Raw genomic sequence first — 16,809 nt, 5'->3', positions numbered from 1 at the left:
CCATCGAGGGGTCAACGTTCTGAACCCCTTCCCAGGTCTAGCTCTACACCTACCTAAGTCCAGTCTAGAAATCAGAGGAAAACAGGCCACAGACCTGAGCCCCCCCCAAAAATGGAGGGAATGGGAACTGAAGGTCCAGTTCCCAGCAGAGGGAAACTGGGGTCCAGCCTCCAGGGTCCTACATACGCCACAGTGACTGGCCCAGCAAGCCTCCCTCGGAATCCGAGTAGGATGGATAGGAAGTATCCTTGATGCCTGGGTGTCCCCAACTTTCCAAACCCCCGCCCCCGCAATGGAGAAGAAACCGAGACAGAAGGTGTAGGGCCCACTACCGCTTCCTCCAGATGAGCTCATGGGTTTCTCCACCAAGGAAGTTTTCCGCTTGTTGAATGAGAGCCTTTCCCCGCCCTCTTCTCGCCCCACGGGTATATAAATGCAGCTGTTTGCACACCCAGCCAGCAGAAGCTCCCTCAGAGAGGACACCAGGGCACCAGCCAGGAGAGACAGAAGCAACTCCAGATCCCCCTGGAAATAACCTCTCAGACGACACACCCCCAGACAAGCAGCAGAGCGATTCTCTCCCTCTAATACACACTGCCCCAGGGCTTTACCATCACCCAGCTGGACTTGAGCCCCTCTGGAAAGAACGCCATGAGCACTGAAAGCATGATCCGGGATGTGGAGCTGGGCGAGGAGGCACTCCCCAAGAAGGCAGGGGCCCCCAAGGGCTCCCGAAGGTGCTGGTGCCTCAGCCTCTTCTCCTTCCTCCTCGTCGCAGGAGCCACCACACTGTTCTGCCTGCTGCACTTTGGAGTGATCGGCCCCCAGAGGGAAGAGGTGAGTGCCTCACCAGACTGCTCATTCTCCCACCCAGGGAGAGAGAGAGATGGGGTGGGGGAAAGAGGTGTGCTGATGCTGATGGGGACTGGTGAGAGAGAAAATGTAGAGAAAGACGTGGAGGCAGAAAGAGACATGGAGAGAGATGGGGGAAGAGAGAGGGGGAGGGAACCTACAGAAGGTGCTCACTGAATGCTGCTTGAATGAATGAATGAGCCCGCAGACATATGTAAAGAGAGATGTGTGGAGAGACATGGGGTGTGGGGAGAGAGATGGGAACAGAACAAGTGATATGAATAAAGATGGTCAGACAGAAAGATGTGGACAATATGAGAGAGAGATAAGGAGAGATGTGAGGAAAGAGATAAGGAAAGAGCGTGTCCGGCTCGTGGAAGACACTCAGTGAAAGTGCTGGGGAATGGATGAATGGTGAGAGGAAACTAGAGTACGAGCTATAGAAGCAGCCTAGCTGTTTCTCATTTGGGGTGACTTTCTCTGATGCTAAAACTCCTTTTCCCCAGCAGCTGCCAGATGGCCTCCAACTAATCAAACCTCTGGCCCAGACAGTCAGTAAGTATCTCCAAAGCCCCCTCTCCGGATTCTGGGCTTGGGTGGGGGTGGAGGTTGGTCCTGAGATAGCCACAGTGGGGGAAATTCAGGGTTTCGGTTTGAGCGGAGGAGGCTTGGAGGTCAAAGTAGTGGGATCTTTTCCAGGAAGCTTAAGGGTCTCACCTTTTTCTTTCCTCTTTCCTCCTCAGAATCATCTTCTCGAACTCCAAGTGACAAGCCTGTAGCTCATGTTGTAGGTAAGAGCTCCAAGGATTCGGCTGGGGGACGGTGAAGCAACTAGGATGTGGAGGGATAGGATTTGGGGGCTGAACCAGGCTGAGGGTAGACAGACCTTGAAGACAGTATGAGAAGGACTCATTGGCCTTGAGGGGGATACTGAGAACCTCAGGGCCAGATGGGATGTGGGAAGACAGACAGAGGGGACAGGAACCGGATGTGGGGGGTGGGCAGAACTTGTGGGCCAGGATGTGGAGAGTGGAACTGACAGGGTCACACTGACTCACCCCGTCTTCTTCTCCTTCCCTCCAGCAAACCCTGAAGCTGAGGGGCAACTCCAATGGCTGAGCCGACGTGCCAATGCCCTCCTGGCCAATGGTGTGGAGCTGACAGACAACCAGCTAATAGTGCCATCAGACGGGCTGTACCTTATCTACTCGCAGGTCCTCTTCAAGGGCCGAGGATGTTCTTCCACCAATGTGCTCCTTACCCACACCATCAGCCGCTTCGCCGTCTCCTACCAGACCAAGGTCAACCTCCTGTCTGCCATCAAGAGCCCTTGCCAAAGGGAAACCCCAGAGGGGACTGAGGCCAAGCCCTGGTACGAGCCCATCTACCTGGGAGGGGTCTTCCAACTGGAGAAGGGGGATCGACTCAGCGCTGAGATCAACCTGCCTGCCTATCTCGACTTTGCCGAATCCGGGCAGGTCTACTTTGGAATCATTGCCCTGTGAGGGGGCGGGATGTCCATCCTTGCCCACCTCAAACCTTTTATTATCCACTCCCCCGACCCCCTATCCCCTTCTGGCTTAGAAAGAGAATTAGGGGCTCAGAGCTGGACCTCAAGCTTAGAACTTTAAACAACAACACTTAGAAACCTAAGATTCAGGGATGCGTGACCCAGACAACGGAGCACTGGCCCCCACCAAGAATGCAAACTGGGGCTTCCAGCGCTCACTGGACACCGCAGGTTTGGATCCCTGAACGCAACCTGGAACACTTGGAATGTGGGGGTCAGGGAACTTTTCGTTTTGGCTAGAACACTTCAGAACATTCCTTGAGAAGATCTCACCTAGCACCTGACATGAATGGACCTCAGGCCTCCCTTTCTTCAAATGTCTCCAGATTCTTCCTGAGAAGGAAAGCCCAGCCCCTCCCACAATGGGGCCAGTTCTCTCTATTTATGTTTGCACTTGTGATTATTTATTATTTATTTATTATTTATTTATTTACTGATGAATGTATTTATTGGGAGGCTGGGGTGTCCTGGGAGACAAAATGTAGGGGCTGCCTTGGCTCAGACATGTTTTCTGTGAAAATGGAGCTGAATTCTAGGCTGTTCCCACCCGGCCTCCTGGCCTCTGTGCCTCTCTTTGCTTTCATTTTTCAAAAATATTTATCTGATCGAGTTATCTAAATAATGCTGATTTGGTGACTGACTGTCACTGCATCGCTGAACCTCTGCTCCCCAGGGGAGTGATGTCTGTAACCGCCCTACTGGTCAGTGGCGAGAAATAAAATGTGCTTAGAAAAGAAACACAGTCTCATCGAATTAATTCTGCATCTTCCTCTCCTTTGGGGGTGGAAGGCCACTCTCTGAAGTCCTCCCTCTACAAGCCTTAAGATCCCTGAACCTAGGGGCGCCTGGGTGGCTCAGTGGGTTAAAGCCTCTGCCTTTGGCTGGTCATGATCCCAGAGTCCTGGGATCAAGCCCCGCATCGGGCTCTCTGCTCCAAAGTGAGCCTGCTTCCCCCCATCTCTCTCTCTCTCTCTGTCTACCTCTCTGCCTACTTGTGATCTCTGTCTGTCAAATAAATAAATAAAATCTTTAAAAAAAAAAATCCCTGAGCCTGGGCCCCTGGGTGGCTCAGTGGGTTGGGTGTCCAACTCTTGATTTTGGCTCAGGTCTTGATCTCAGGCTGGTGGGATGGAACCCCGCTTCTCAGCCCAGAGTCTGCTGCTCTCCCTCTCTCTCTGCCCCTCCCTCTGCTCACTCACACGTGCACGCACACTTGCAATCTCTCTCTCTCAAATAGATGCATAGATCTTTAAAAAAAAAAAAAAAGGATCTTTGAACCCATAAAATAAATACAAATAAAAGTTCAAAAGAAAAAAAAAGATGTCTGAACACAGTCTCTACCCAGGGGACTACTGGGGCTCAAGAGCCCTGCATTTAACAAAGCCTGGGCAAATAAGCCGCTCCCCCAGGAAACTGGAGCCTGAACCTAATTACCTCTCCCTCAGGGCCTGGGAATTTCCGACTCTGGGAATTCCAGTGGGGAAGTCCTGCACCTCAAGTGCTCAGGTGAGATTTCCTGATGTTGCAGCCTGCTAGAGAGAGTCTGGGAAGGGCCACATTCTCAGGCACCTGAATCACAGCCAAAGGAATTCCAGACCTTCAGGCATCAGGGCTCCAAATCGCCTGATCCCAAGATCCCCTAGAAGCCCTAACTGTACAGCCTGAATCAGTTACTGAGCCTCATCTCCCCAAGGAAGACAGGAAAATCTCCTGCATACGGGGTCACAAGAAAATAGAAGGCCTAAGCTGCATCAGAGCACCCAGCATAGCACTTGGCAGAGTAAGCCTGAGAATTCTGAATTTCTTCTTTGTCCAGCCACCAGCTGTTCTATCTGCTTCCGTCTCTCAGTGAGTGAAATTGAAAAAACAAAAGAAAATTTAAAACAGGAATAGGCTGCAGGTGAAGGACTCACATGTCAGCTCTCCCAGATGTTCTTGGTGAAAAATGAGGGGACAGTTGTGAGATAGATGGACTAGAAAGAGAACTCTCATCAGGAAAGTTCTTCTGGACACAGAAATATGGAGTCACACACAAATATGGAGTCAGAAGTGAAGACCCAGAGAGTGGGAGTCCCCACTGGGTTCGGAAGTTGGGCTTTCCTTCCTGACAGGCTGCTGGGAGGGGAAAATTGTGTGGTATGCCGCAGGGGTGGGATGACCCACTGTGGTGACCTAGTTAGGGCCTTGGGTCCCTCTCTGCCTCTCTCAGCCCAGAGCTGAAAGTCGGTCATGGGGTGCTTGGAGTGAGGGGGCTGCTGTTACTCACCCTGGGGCCCCCACACTTGCCGACATATGGAAAGCAGACCTGAGGTGTGAACAAGGGGTGAGGACTTTCCATCTCACCCTGGATAGGGCCAATGGCCCCAGATTTCCTTTCTTCTTCTTCTCCCCAGCTTCGCCCTGATGTCCCAGGCCCTATCTTTCTGCTTCTTCCCTCACACCCAATGAGTTGTGTATTTTCCCTTGGAGGACAGTGGACTGTGGGGTAGTGGCTAAAGTGGGCTTCAGGCAGCCAGGCAGGCAGCAGGGAAGAAGTGCTAGGCCCCCAGGGCTTTATTCCTTCTTCCCAGCCTGGTTCCTCCAAGCAGGGCTGCCTTCCCTTGTCAGCATCCCTCTCACTGACAGAGAGACCCCAAAGAAAGGAATGCAGGTGGAGTCTGGTGAGGGCTCCGGGGATCTGAGAAGAAGGAGGCTTGGAGATGCTTTGGGGCTTAAGGAGATCCCCTTCTTCCATCTTCCCACTGGGCTAATGCTGGGCAAGTTCATTCAGAGACAGGGGGTGGGTGGGAAATCAGCCGATCGCCTTCTTAGAGGGCAGAAGCCACAGGAAGTGATATGAATTATTTCAAGCAATCAGAAGAAAAGTCTAGGTAATCGCCCCTTGCAGTACCCACTCTGAATCAAGACATGAGAGACCTGGGCAACCGTGCTAGGCAGCACTAAAGCTTTACATTCTTTATTTTCTTCAGGTTTGCCATCAGTTTCTGGGGTCCCTGGGGTCTGGGACCCCAATACACGTCCCTACCAGGCAGTTGTTTCCCCCACCCTCACCCCACCATCACAGCCCCAAAGAAGGTCTTCCCCCTCCTGTAGTCCACCATATCGGGGTGACTGATGTTGACGTACACCCTCTCGCCCCTCCGGAGCTGCACCAGGCCGCCGAAGCCCACACTCGTGTACCAGAGGGGCCCGTACTCGCGCGTCCGGGCCGGGTCCAGGACCGGGATGACGGTCTCTGCGCCCTCGAGAAGCAGCTCGGGAGTCCCGGGCCCGTAGGCGCCCCCCGCACGGAACAGCCGGCTGCGCAGCGTGACCGAGTGGTCCAGCAGGCCCCCGCCGGCAGGGGGCGCTCGGCCCCGGTAGCCGACGTGACAGTAGAGGTAATAGAGGCCGTCCTGCGGCAGCGCCAGCCCCTCGGCGCCCGAGAACTGCGTCCCGCTCCTCAGGAACGCCTCTTCTTTCTTCGCCTCCCAGCCCAGCCCCTGCCCCTTCGTCCAGGCGCCTGCGGAGAAACCGGGGCCTGTCAGCGCTCGGGTGCCCGATCCTGGAAGAAGGGTCCTGGCCCGGGACTTCTGGGAGGGTGAACAGGTGGGAGAGCTGGGGCTGTTAACCCCCAGCAGAATCCGAGCCCGGGGGCGGGGCGAGGGCGCGCGCGCCACCTCTGCAGTGATTTGCGGGAGGGGACTGAGGGCACCAGAGTGTGGGGTGCGGAGCCCGGTGGTGGGGTAGTGGCAGATCTAAGAGGGGTTTTGACAGCTCCAGAAGGGAAGCAAGGAGATGGAATGCGGGAGGAGAGGAAGGTGGGCGTTTTAGGGACCAGAGGTGGTGAAGCAGGTCGGAAAGCGAACCCTGCAATGACAGAGCAAAGGGACTGTGGGCAGCAACGCTAGCATCCTTGGATTACCTGTGAGATCCTTACCTATGAGGTGGGCGGCGGGGAGCCTGGAGCTGAAATCTGTTTCTGCCTCTTCCTCTGGCAGCTCCTGTGACCCTGGAAGGGGGAAAAGAATCCACGATTGCGGGCCAGGGCGGCCTTCCATGCACGGTACCCCCGAGAGGACAGGGCACCAGGACGGGATTCTGGGAAGGATGAGTTCACCGAGGGATGCAGCTGGATGGGAGCTGGGCATCCCTGAAGGGCCAGAGTAGGGGAAGGGGAGATGGTCTGCTCTTACCCAAACGCTGCTGGGCCTGGGCCTGTGCCCCCGGGTCAGCCGTCCCTGTTACCTGGATGGGTGGGGTCACAGTGCCCAGAGTTCAGTGTTAGCTGATGCCATCCCCACCCCTCCCAACGCAGACCCAAGCCCCAAGCCTGGGGTCTTGACTACCAGCCGCATCCCCAACACACATCTCCCTGAGAGGGAGAGCCAGCAAGGCATATGTTCTTGGGCGGAGATGGAGGCCTGAGTATGTCTTGGGAAGAGAAGAGGAGACAGATAGACAACCAGGAAGGAGCTTGGAGCTATCAAAACACAACAGCATCATGGGAACAATGGAAAGAGGACCAACAAAGAGGCAGACAAGGCATCCCCATCAGGGACAGCCAAGCCAACTGAGCAGGAGGAGACAAGAGAGCCCCAGGCATAGCTAGAGGTAAGTGGGCATCAGTAACACGCAGCCCCTCCAGGCTCGTTGCGGCTACTCACCAGGCCTCCTCCCTGCTCCTGGGGCACCAAGGCCAGCACAGCCAGGACAGTGATAGGCACAGCCAGCAGCAGGGTCACCAGGGAAGTGGCTCCTGCCACAGCCAGCAGGAGGCAGCCCTTCCCCTGGGGCCTCCTACCCCAGCCCTCTAGCCCCAGTGACCCCATTGAGACTGAGCCAGGGCCAGGGCAGGGGGGCTTTCATACTTCAGGGGTGGGGCCACCCCCTCCCCATAGACCCACACACCTGGCTGGGACTTTCCGCACACCCCTGCTCCCCTCACCCAGCTTCCTGTTTACCCAGAGCTGGGGTGGGGCAGCTGGATGCCCAGGTTCTCTGAATTGGGGAAGAAGTTGGGGTGAAGAGACAGGCTTATAGAGTAGAGCTGGAGGGGGCCTTAGAGATTTTATGGTTCATCAGGAAACTGAGGCCCAGGGAGGGAAGGTAGCTCACAAAAAGTCTCGCAGCAGAGCTAAGTGAGGAGAACACCACACTCCAGATTTCAAGGGCGGTCTGCATTCTTCTACACCCCAGTGGTGGGTGCTGGAAGGAGGGCTGTGTCCGCGTCCCTGAGGTCAAGGGCTGGAATAGGAGGACAAGAACTGAGGTCTTGAGGAATGGATATCTGGGTCCCTGAGAAGAGCTTATGCCGGCACTAGACCAAATCTCCTCCTTCCATTCCCTCACTCACCCATAACCCCCAGAGCTTGGTGAGAAGCCGAGTTAAGCCAGGCCACAGAAATAGCAGCTGAGGGTATCTGGGTCCCTCAGTCAGTTAAGTGGCTGCCTTTGGCTCATGTCATGATCCCAAGGTCCTGGCATTGAGCCCCACATCGGGCTCCCTGCTCAGTAGGAAGCCTGCTTCTCCTTCTCCAGCTCCCCTTGCTTGGGTTCCCTCTCTCACTGTCTCTCTCTCTCTGTCAAATAAATAAATAAAATCTTAAAAAAATAAATTTTAAAAAGAGCATTGCTTTAAAGGAAAAAATATATATAGCACCTGAAAGGGACCTTAGCCTCTCCACTGCCTGTTGATTCACTGAGGAGGGATGGAAATGAGCATTACCTCCCTTCCTCCATTAGATGGGAGGGTGATAGGGCATGGCCTCACCTTCAAAGAGCTTGCTGCTATTTAGCAGGTGCTGACTACATGTTTTGGAATAAATGAAGGAAGGACGAATGAATGAGGAAGCAAAACAAAGCAGCAGCAGATGGTATGGTAGACAGTGCAATGAGAGAAAAGACCAGGTCCAAGGAAGTTGGAGGTGGTCTCAGATCATGTCCCCTTCTTGATGACATCTCTGCGATTAGGTAATAATAATAATAACATATAGCTATTGTACAAATAGCACTTAGCAAGTGCTTGCCTCTAATCTACACACTTTATATATAATAATTCTTTTTTTTTAAATATAATAATTCTTTTAATCCTGACAAAAACTCTAAGAAGAGACTGAGGCACAGAGAGGTTAAGGAACTTATAGAAGGTGGCACAGTAGTGGCAGAGTCAGGATTTGAACCTAGGCAGTCTGGCTCCAGAGCCTTGATCACAAGACAGCTTTAAAAAAACAAAACAAAAAAAACCCCTGAGTGCTGACTTCAGATTTGTGCATTTTAATGTATGTAAATCTTGCCTTCCTCAGCACCCCCAAAAAAGAAATGGGGAAACAAAAGCTGGACTCAAGTCACTGATAAGCATGGTAAGAGCTTTAGGGGTAAAATGTGTACTGATGTTTGTAACTTTGAAGGGTATCCAAAAAATGAGATAGATTGGTAGGTGTGTGATCAAGCGAATATAGAAAACTGTTCATTTTAGAATGTAGGTGGTATGGATATGTTCACTATAAAACTATTTCAATTTTGTTCTGTTTGAATATTTTAATAATAAAATGTGTGGGGAAAAAAAAACACGTGATTATTGTCCTGCTGTCCAACGTGGGGAGTGTTGTGGATGGGGGGAAAGGGGAGAAACGCCAGAAAGTTTCTGAATTTGAAGAAGGAGATGCAAATGCATGTGGACCCAGGCACAGATATCCACCTTACCTCCTGCCTCCACATGAGCTCCCCAGTCTTCACCCTCCTTAACGACTGGGTGTGCAATCCCCCAGCACCCATCTCCCTTTCTATCTCAGTGCCACTAAGAGGCCTTCATCAGGTGTCTATCCAGAAGGTCTCAGATCACTGCCCTTTTTTTTTTCTGTGCGCAACATCAGAATGTTGCCTCCTACAGGAAGTCCACCTAGATTGCCCCCACTTCCTTACACAACACCAACTTGTCACCAGCTTTCTGTCCTAGACTATCAGCAGTACTCATGTATTCCTATAAATCTACCTAGTCTAGCTGCCTCTGATTCTGGTCGTTAATCAGTCAAGTGCCCTGCTTGATTCAGCCCCAGAACACCAAGCAAGTTACCCCAAATCTACCAGAGCTTCCACTCTGACATGGGAGCCTGGGTGTGTGTCTACACATACACACTGGGATCATGAGCTCTCAGCGGAGGCAGTGGGAGGGGTAATTGGGGAAAAGTTAATGAGGAAAGGTACCTAGAGGAGGTACACGCTCACTGACTACTAGCAGAAGCAACAGGATGGCTGGAGCTGAGGGAGTTTAGAGGCTTAGTTACAGTCCTAAGAGTCTGAAAGGAAAGACGTTGTAACCCTAACTAACCTTCAAAGCCTAACTTCCTCTCCTGACAAAGCTAGGGAGGCATCTAGACTGGGGGAGATGTTAAAGCTGGAGGAAGGGCAAGAATGTTTGAAGTGGCAACACCTCTCTACCCAGGCAGCTCCCACAGTCTGGAGTCTGTCTACGCACAGGCCACAGGCTCTGGATAAGCTGGGAGAGAGCAGGAAACCTGATGGGAAAATGGGGCAGGGAGGGGCAGTCACGCCCCATGGTGAGCTGAAGCTAAGATTACAGAAGACAGTATGGCTTTGGGGTTCTCTGAGCCCTGGAGGCATCTGCTGTCCAGCTTCTGTCTCTGCTCCCCAAAGAATTAAATACAAGCCACTTCTGCCTCCACTTCCCCTCATGGTGACTGCAGGCCCTCCTCTCCACCTGTGTTTCTGCTCCCCAACCCACCCCCACACACACCCCAGCATTCCTCTTGAGCCCAGCAGGGTTCCAGTTTCCAGACCCTGGTCAGTGCAGCTGGCTCTGGTGGTGTGAAGACGGCGACCCCCCTCTTTGCCTTCAAACAGGAACCAGTGGTTGCAGGGCAGGAAGTGCCTGAGGGGAAGTTATGGGGCCCAGATACTCCTCCGTGCCCCACTTCAGCCTCAGCAGTGTCTGTCCATGTGAAGTGGCTCCCCATACCAGCCATGTAGGACCCTGCTCCCCAGAGTGGCTCTGGGCTGAAGGAGCCATCCCAGCTGCCAGGTAGCTCTGGATATCACCTCCCCTTGGTTTCACTGGTCCACACACACACCCAGGAAACTCCGGGTCCTCCCCCTATGTCAGCCCCTCACCAGAACCTAGAACTACCCCATGCTAGAGAGGCCCCCATGAACCACCTGGTTAGCCTAGGGGAGAAGAAAGGGGTTGTGCTCTAGAGCTCTGGGGTTCAAGGCCAGCTCTCCCACTTCTAGGCTGGACCTCCTCATTAGAGTCTGGACTAGAGTCTCAGGTTCCTCAAAACAGGTACCATAATACCCTACATTGTGAGGCTTAGCAAGGACAAAAGGAAAGTGCCTTAGGTCAGGGTTGGCACATTTCAGTGGGGCTCCTCAGCCCTGGAACAATTGTAACAGAGGGCACCACACTTTGCAGATGAGGAACTGGAGACACGTGACTTGGCGCAGGCCATTTAGCCTTGCAGAGCAGGGCTAGGTTCCTGACCTCCAGGTTAGTCTTCAGTGCTCGACCTAATGAAAGGTAATGGGCGGCACAGGGAGGGTGGGGAGTATTTAGGGAACAGAGAGAGGATAGAAAGCAGTATCTGTCCATCCTCGAGTTGATGGCCAGGGGACAGCTGGTGCAGGTGGGCAAGGGACCTCATGGGGAGACCCAGAGACAGCAGGGATGGCCATGGGAAGCCCCTGAGGGGTGAGTGAGGCAACCATGGGGATGAGTGAGGGAACCGGTGAGAGGTGGGCACCTCTGGTAGAAGGTGAGGTAACCCGATCTGGAGTGAAGAACCTGAGTATGTTTTTCTACCTCTAAAACTGTTGGAGAGTGGGGCTGAGATGCCCACAGTCAACCAGGAGGATGGGGCAACAAAGGAAGAAATGGGACCCTGATACCCACCGTTTTGCCCTGCAGAGGAATGTCTTTACCTATATGGTGGGAGCTTGGGGCTGGGGGGGCTCCTGCTCCTGGCTGTGGTCATTGTGTCCGCCTGTCTATGTCGGCTCCATCGGAAAGGTAAGCCCCATCACCCACAACATATCCCCCGGGGTCACCCCCACCCACACCTGTTCCTTCTGCTTTCCCAGAAGTCCCCATCAGTTCCCACCCGCCCTGGGACAGGAAGGTGGGAGAGAGAAAAAAGTGTCCAAAAAGAGAGACTGGGGCTTTGGCCATGGGAACCACAGAGATGTCAGCGAGTGAGGAAATACCCTCTGGGGCGGGGGGTGGGGGGGTAAGGGAGGGAAGGGCCTGCTGAGCTTCTTCTTTTCTTCCAGTGAGGAGGCTGGAGAGAAGCTGGGTGAGTCTGGGGGCTGGGAACCAGGTGGTGGGGGCAAGAGGAGGCTGAGGGCTGAAGGGGAGGTGAAGGCAAGAGAAGTGAGGGAAAACGCAGGGGCATAAGAGAGCCAAAGAGGCGGAGAAAAAAGCAGAAAGAGAGACGTAAGAATGAGAAGAGCAGAAGGAAATAGTGTAGAGAAAGGAAAGGGGGCTAAGACAGAAAGGAGAAAGACAGAGGAAGAAACTAGAGAAACAGAGAAAGAAACAGAAAGAACGAGAGAGACCCAGGCAAGAGAAAGAGATGGAGAATAAGAACAACAGAGACCCAGGGAGAAGAGCGAGGGGAGAGGAGAACAGGGGCTCGGGCTGGCAGAGACAGAGGTGGGGACGCTGAGGAGACAGAGAGGTGCAAGGGGGTGGGCAGCAGGACGCAGGAAGGACGGGGGGAGGGGCTCTTCTGGCCACCTGCCAGCAGTACTCCTCCCTGCCCCAGGCCCAGCTCTCAGAGCAAGAGCTCCACTACGCATCTCTGCTCCCCATGCCCAGCAGTGAGAGGCCCGACTCCGGCCACAGGGAAGGCACCAAGGAGGACACCAGCACCGAATATGCCTGCATCGCCAAGAACTAAGCCACCAGTGCTTCCCCCAGACGCCTCCCTGAACTCAGGGAGGTCCCTGAGGTCCACCCAGTAAACACTGTGTCTCACCATCTTCTGTGTCTCAGGCTTCTCAGTGCAACTCAGCTTTGTGCCATTCCACAGGGCCCCATCAACACTTACATGACTTATCTTCCCACCCGTTCTGGGGCTGAGTAGGAATTTCTCAGGGAAAGAAAGGTGTTGACGGACCAGGCTCCCCTGAAGGCCAGAAAGAGCCCACACGTGGGCCTGGCTGGAATGGGGACTTGACATGTAGGGATCCGATCTGACACTCCCCAGTTCTCAGGAGAGTCTGCCTCAGCCTCCTGCACCCCAGAGAGCTGGAGGTGCTGAGCCCTGGGATGGTGATGGGAGGGGGCTCTAGGCATGGTTACTGGGAAGCTCGCTCCTTGGACCTTTCCAGGCTGGGCTTGGTAGAAGGGAGAGTTAAGAGTCGGGGGACCCCAGAGAGGGACATATTGGGGTACCTGGAGAATGGAAAAGGAAACACACGAGACTCCTAAGAAGGTGTTAGCGGCAGGGCAGAGGAGAATTTATTGGGGTCTCTTGAAGAGAATTGGATGCCTGGGGTTTGGAATCACTCATCAGAGGCATCTAAGAAGTGGCAGCGTGTTCTCAGGTGACGGTGGCCTGCAGGAGAAACGACAGGAGTTGCTCGGTGCCGCAACCCTTCTGCTCTTCTTTGTCTCCCCCTCCTCCAGCTCTCTCTTCACCACTGCCTTGGCCCCCTTCCTTACATTTGCCTTGGTAATAGACGGTGCTGCCCATGGCCACACAGATAAAGCTGAAGGCATAGAATCCAGCCCGAAGGAGGAGGACGGTGCTGGCCCCTAGCCGAGGACGTCCTGCATGGGGGCGGTAGAAGAAAGGGGGGAAAGGGGGCCTAAAGATGAAGCAGGCGCAGACCCCAGGCCCAGGGATGGACAGAGAGCAGAGGACTCAGGGAAAGACTCCCAATTTCCAGGAAGAGTGGGGACTCCCATCTCACCTTTCTCTACCACCAGCAGAGTCCCATTCCCTGTCCCAACACCTAGGCCCAGCACCTCCACCCTGCACACGTAGACTCCTGCGTCACAGTCTTGGGTGTCCCAGATGTGCAGCTCGGCCTGATGGTCACAGAGGAAACGGGAAGGGGGGAGAGGGGCCAGGCGGCCCCTGAACTCCGGGGTCCCATTCCTCACTTCCTTCCCTGGGGCCACCTTGTCCCGGTACCACATGACAGAGCCAATGGCCAATTTCCCTCGGCTGGCATTGAAGGAGCAGGGCAAGAAGGCAGCGGTGCCCTCCTGGGTATGAATCTCAGGGGGCTGGAACACCCAGAGAGCACAGGATCCTGGCAGGCAGAGAGAAGACCCAGAGAAGCACCTCCGCGGTTACAGTACCGAGAAAGGACAAGAGAACTTGCAGTAGAATATCCCAGCTGTGTCCCCACCCATGGAGGACCCAGAGGGTCAAGCACTTTGCTACCTCATGAAACCCCTTCCTTTCCACCAGCCTCATTTCTTAAAATGGCTTATTAAATAGTTTTTCAAATCCTTTCCTGTGCCAACTCTCATCCTCACCCCATCCCATCACTCTCCGACTACCTTCACTAGTAGTGTCTTGCTGAAACTTAACCTGTCCCATTGAAATTGGAGCTCATTAATGCATGTGGCTGCCTAGCTAACTAATAATTAACTATATTATTTCATTACTTTCATACCAATGGCAAACTGTATAAGGTACACCACCCTCGCTACTTTGTTTTTTATTAAAGAGCATTAACTAATAAAGTCTTCATGTGAAGACATAGCAATAATTGATTGAAATCAATTTGACTCAGCGGTTCTCAAGCTTGAGAGCACATCAGAATCACCTGGAGTGTCGGTTAAAACAGATTCCTGGGCCCGACTCTCCCCCAGTTTTTTACTCAGCGGGTCTAGAATGGGGCCTGAGAATTTGCCCAGATTCCCAGCTGATGCTAAAACTGTGGGTCTGGAGTCCATACTGCATTTAGTTCATGGGTATGGCTGATAGTTAACGTCCCTCAGTTAATTAAAATCGGTTTCACTAAGAAACTTCCCTTAGAGTTAATTAGGTCTCCCAAACTCCTAATTATATCTAGACCCTAGATAATAAGCCTTCTTTAATAGGCTTATTAAGCTCATCAAATTAAGATTGACCCCTTCCAAAAAAATTTACCTCTTCCTCCCTTCAAGCCCTTTATACTGGTTCTTCAGCTTTATCTTACTAGGATGGTGGCTGAGAAGAAAGGACCTCGGGGACGGAAGCTGGAGTATGACCCACCCAGTGGGCAACATGGAGAAATGGAGGGAACTGTGAACTGGGGGTGTCCACGTTACTTCGGCTTCTGGAGGACCCCACAGGTCCCACTCTCCTTTCCTAGCCACTCTCCTTAGGCCTCCATGTCAGACTTCCCCATCCTTGCCCCTCCTGGCCCCACACCCCTCAAAAGCCCTCTCACCTGGATGGACCATGATAAAGATGAGCAACAGCATCTGGGTCATGTCGGAGGGTGTTCCCGTTGGCAAAGGGGATCTGAGAAGTAAGGTCAGGGTGGAGAAAGAAAGCCACTGCTTGTGGCTAGGCCTTTGGTCACCAGATGGAGGTGGGCAGCTTCCTATGACACACAGGACTCACATATCCTTTATCAAGAACCTCAACAGGGGCGCCTGGGTGGCTCAGTGGGTTAAGGCCTCTGCCTTTGGCTGGGGTCTAGGGATCAAGACCCGCATCTGGCTCTCTGCTCAGCGGGGAGCCTGCTTCCTCCTCTCTTCATCTGCCTGCCTCTCTGCCTAGTTGTGATCTCCGTTAAATAAATAAAATCTTTTTAAAAATACTTAAAAAAAAAAAAGAACCTCAACAGCCTAGGACCTCGGGCATCACAAGCGTGCCTCCTTGAGGAGAGAGGATGCTGTTAATGGCAGTGGTCACTAGGTCACTAGGAAGTGGGGGGCAACACATCGTCCTGTGGCCCAAGTGTTTGAGAGGAAAGGGAGGGCTCACACTAGGGTGGGAGGGTGAGAACAGGATGTGGTCCCCCTACCTCCTGAGGTTCAAGAAGACCAACCACTTACCCAGAATAAGCCTCTAGGAGCCCTCCTGGGCTCAGCGCTAACCTACTCCCCCCTTGTCTGGACTCCACAGTGCCCCCGCCCACCCCATCTGTTCTCTTCCCTTTAGGCGGACCCACCCCCAGGACTGCTCTAGAAATTCTCTCTTGGAGGGGATTAGGAGAAGCAAGCTGATTGGCGGTGGAGGCAGGCGGTTGCTAGGGACTTTGTTTGGAAGGTTCATTTGCATAGCAATCAACCTGTTTTACTTAGCTGTGTAGACTTGGGTGGTTTGGCTGAGTGAAAGCAACCTGATGGCGAGGTCTGCTCTCATTCATATTCAGATCTCCATTAAAGGAATATACCTCCCGCTGAGGTCTGCTTTACTCCTTGTGTTCTGCCAATACTTAACACCCACTGGTAAACCCACTCATTTATTATTTTATTCGCTGTTTAGCTAGCATTTCTTGAGAAACTACCAAGTGCACCTTACATTAAAAATATTCTTACAGACACAAAGGAAAGGCTGAGTTTGTAATGCCAAGGTTGTACAGGGATTGTTTCAAGACTATACCACACATTCTTGTATGTGACTCACACATCTACATGTGACAGCACAGCACATAGAAAAGGAGGATTACAGGCTTACAGGCGCAATACCTGGGGAGGCATGGACCCAGCCCTCACCACACAATCCTCTCTGGCTCCTTTTATATATATATATATTTTTCAAGATTTTATTTATTTATTTGATGGATAGAGATCACAAGTAGGCAGAGCAGCAGGTAGAGAGAGAAGGGGAAGCAGGCTTCCCGCTGAGCAGAGAGCCCGATGTGCCCCCCCCCCCATCTCAGGAGCCTAAAATCATGTCCCCAGCAAAAGGCAGAGGCTTAACCCACTTGATGAGGGAGCAGGAGGCTGGCTGAGGACAGAGCAAAAGCTGGCACCTTGCACCCCCTCTCCACCTGCTCCCCTCCGTAATATGTGTAGCATTCCTCAGGCACCCCTGACTGCCATAAAACGATAGTTAACTTGCAGAGATCACAATCCTTCAGGACAGGAATCTCCCTTGCTCTACAGATGTCCTAGAAACCTACAAACAGGGAGGTTACCTTATCAATAGCACAAATTTCCAGAGGCAAATAACTCTCAGTTCCTGAAGCCCTAATGTCTCCCTCCCACCATAAACTGGAGGAGGCTGAGGTAGAAGGGAATGTAAATGATAGCAGGATCATAACACCCCACCAAGAATCTCCCAACTATCTTGATGTTAATGGCTGACCTAAAGACGACATTGATCAAGCCACAAGGGCAAGGCCTCCTCCTGGCACCTTGTAGGCCCTCTTTAACATATGAAAACTCCCATCCTTTCACCACCACCCCCAACCGCAAGGTATATAACCTGCCATCC

General features: G+C 52.9%; 4 protein-coding genes across 6 annotated transcripts; 2 read left to right on the top strand and 2 right to left on the bottom strand.

The window, feature by feature from the left end:
* Positions 1-444: 444 nt before the first annotated feature.
* TNF (tumor necrosis factor) lies at positions 445-3,160 on the top strand. Of its 2 annotated transcripts, none has more exons than XM_004781005.3 (4): positions 445-837; positions 1,362-1,407; positions 1,596-1,643; positions 1,936-3,160. In XM_004781005.3, the coding sequence occupies exons 1-4, from the start codon at positions 652-654 to the stop codon at positions 2,355-2,357; spliced, it is 702 nt and encodes a 233-aa protein (XP_004781062.1). In that variant the 5' UTR covers positions 445-651; the 3' UTR covers positions 2,358-3,160.
* Positions 3,161-5,352: 2,192 nt separating this feature from the next.
* Positions 5,353-7,648, bottom strand: LTB (lymphotoxin beta). Its single transcript, XM_004781000.3, has 4 exons — positions 7,069-7,648; positions 6,598-6,649; positions 6,342-6,413; positions 5,353-5,924 (listed from the first exon to the last, which is right to left on the bottom strand). Exons 1-4 carry the CDS (start codon positions 7,231-7,233, stop codon positions 5,470-5,472), a joined length of 744 nt encoding a protein of 247 aa, XP_004781057.1. The 5' UTR covers positions 7,234-7,648; the 3' UTR covers positions 5,353-5,469.
* A 3,110-nt stretch (positions 7,649-10,758) lies between these two features.
* LST1 (leukocyte specific transcript 1) lies at positions 10,759-12,395 on the top strand. Of its 2 annotated transcripts, none has more exons than XM_013050245.2 (4): positions 10,759-10,937; positions 11,498-11,608; positions 11,687-11,709; positions 12,181-12,395. In XM_013050245.2, the coding sequence occupies exons 1-4, from the start codon at positions 10,931-10,933 to the stop codon at positions 12,313-12,315; spliced, it is 276 nt and encodes a 91-aa protein (XP_012905699.1). In that variant the 5' UTR covers positions 10,759-10,930; the 3' UTR covers positions 12,316-12,395. The 2 variants fall into 2 exon arrangements, with proteins under 2 accessions (XP_012905699.1, XP_004781059.1); XM_004781002.3 differs by lacking the exon at positions 11,498-11,608 and adding an exon at positions 11,325-11,426 and having other exon boundaries at positions 10,778-10,937.
* A 460-nt stretch (positions 12,396-12,855) lies between these two features.
* Positions 12,856-14,877, bottom strand: NCR3 (natural cytotoxicity triggering receptor 3). The gene is made up of 4 exons (XM_004781003.3): positions 14,810-14,877; positions 13,334-13,678; positions 13,083-13,190; positions 12,856-12,975 (listed from the first exon to the last, which is right to left on the bottom strand). Exons 1-4 carry the CDS (start codon positions 14,850-14,852, stop codon positions 12,923-12,925), a joined length of 549 nt encoding a protein of 182 aa, XP_004781060.1. The 5' UTR covers positions 14,853-14,877; the 3' UTR covers positions 12,856-12,922.
* Between the last annotated feature and the right edge of the window lie 1,932 nt (positions 14,878-16,809).

The sequence above is a fragment of the Mustela putorius genome, unplaced genomic scaffold (genome assembly GCF_011764305.1).
Source record: "Mustela putorius furo isolate JIRA1106 unplaced genomic scaffold, ASM1176430v1.1 tig00003856_pilon_pilon_pilon, whole genome shotgun sequence".
NCBI classification, from domain to species: Eukaryota; Metazoa; Chordata; class Mammalia; order Carnivora; family Mustelidae; genus Mustela; species Mustela putorius.
The sequence above is the reverse complement of the archived record's forward strand: the minus strand, read 5'-3'. Positions and strand labels throughout refer to the sequence as shown.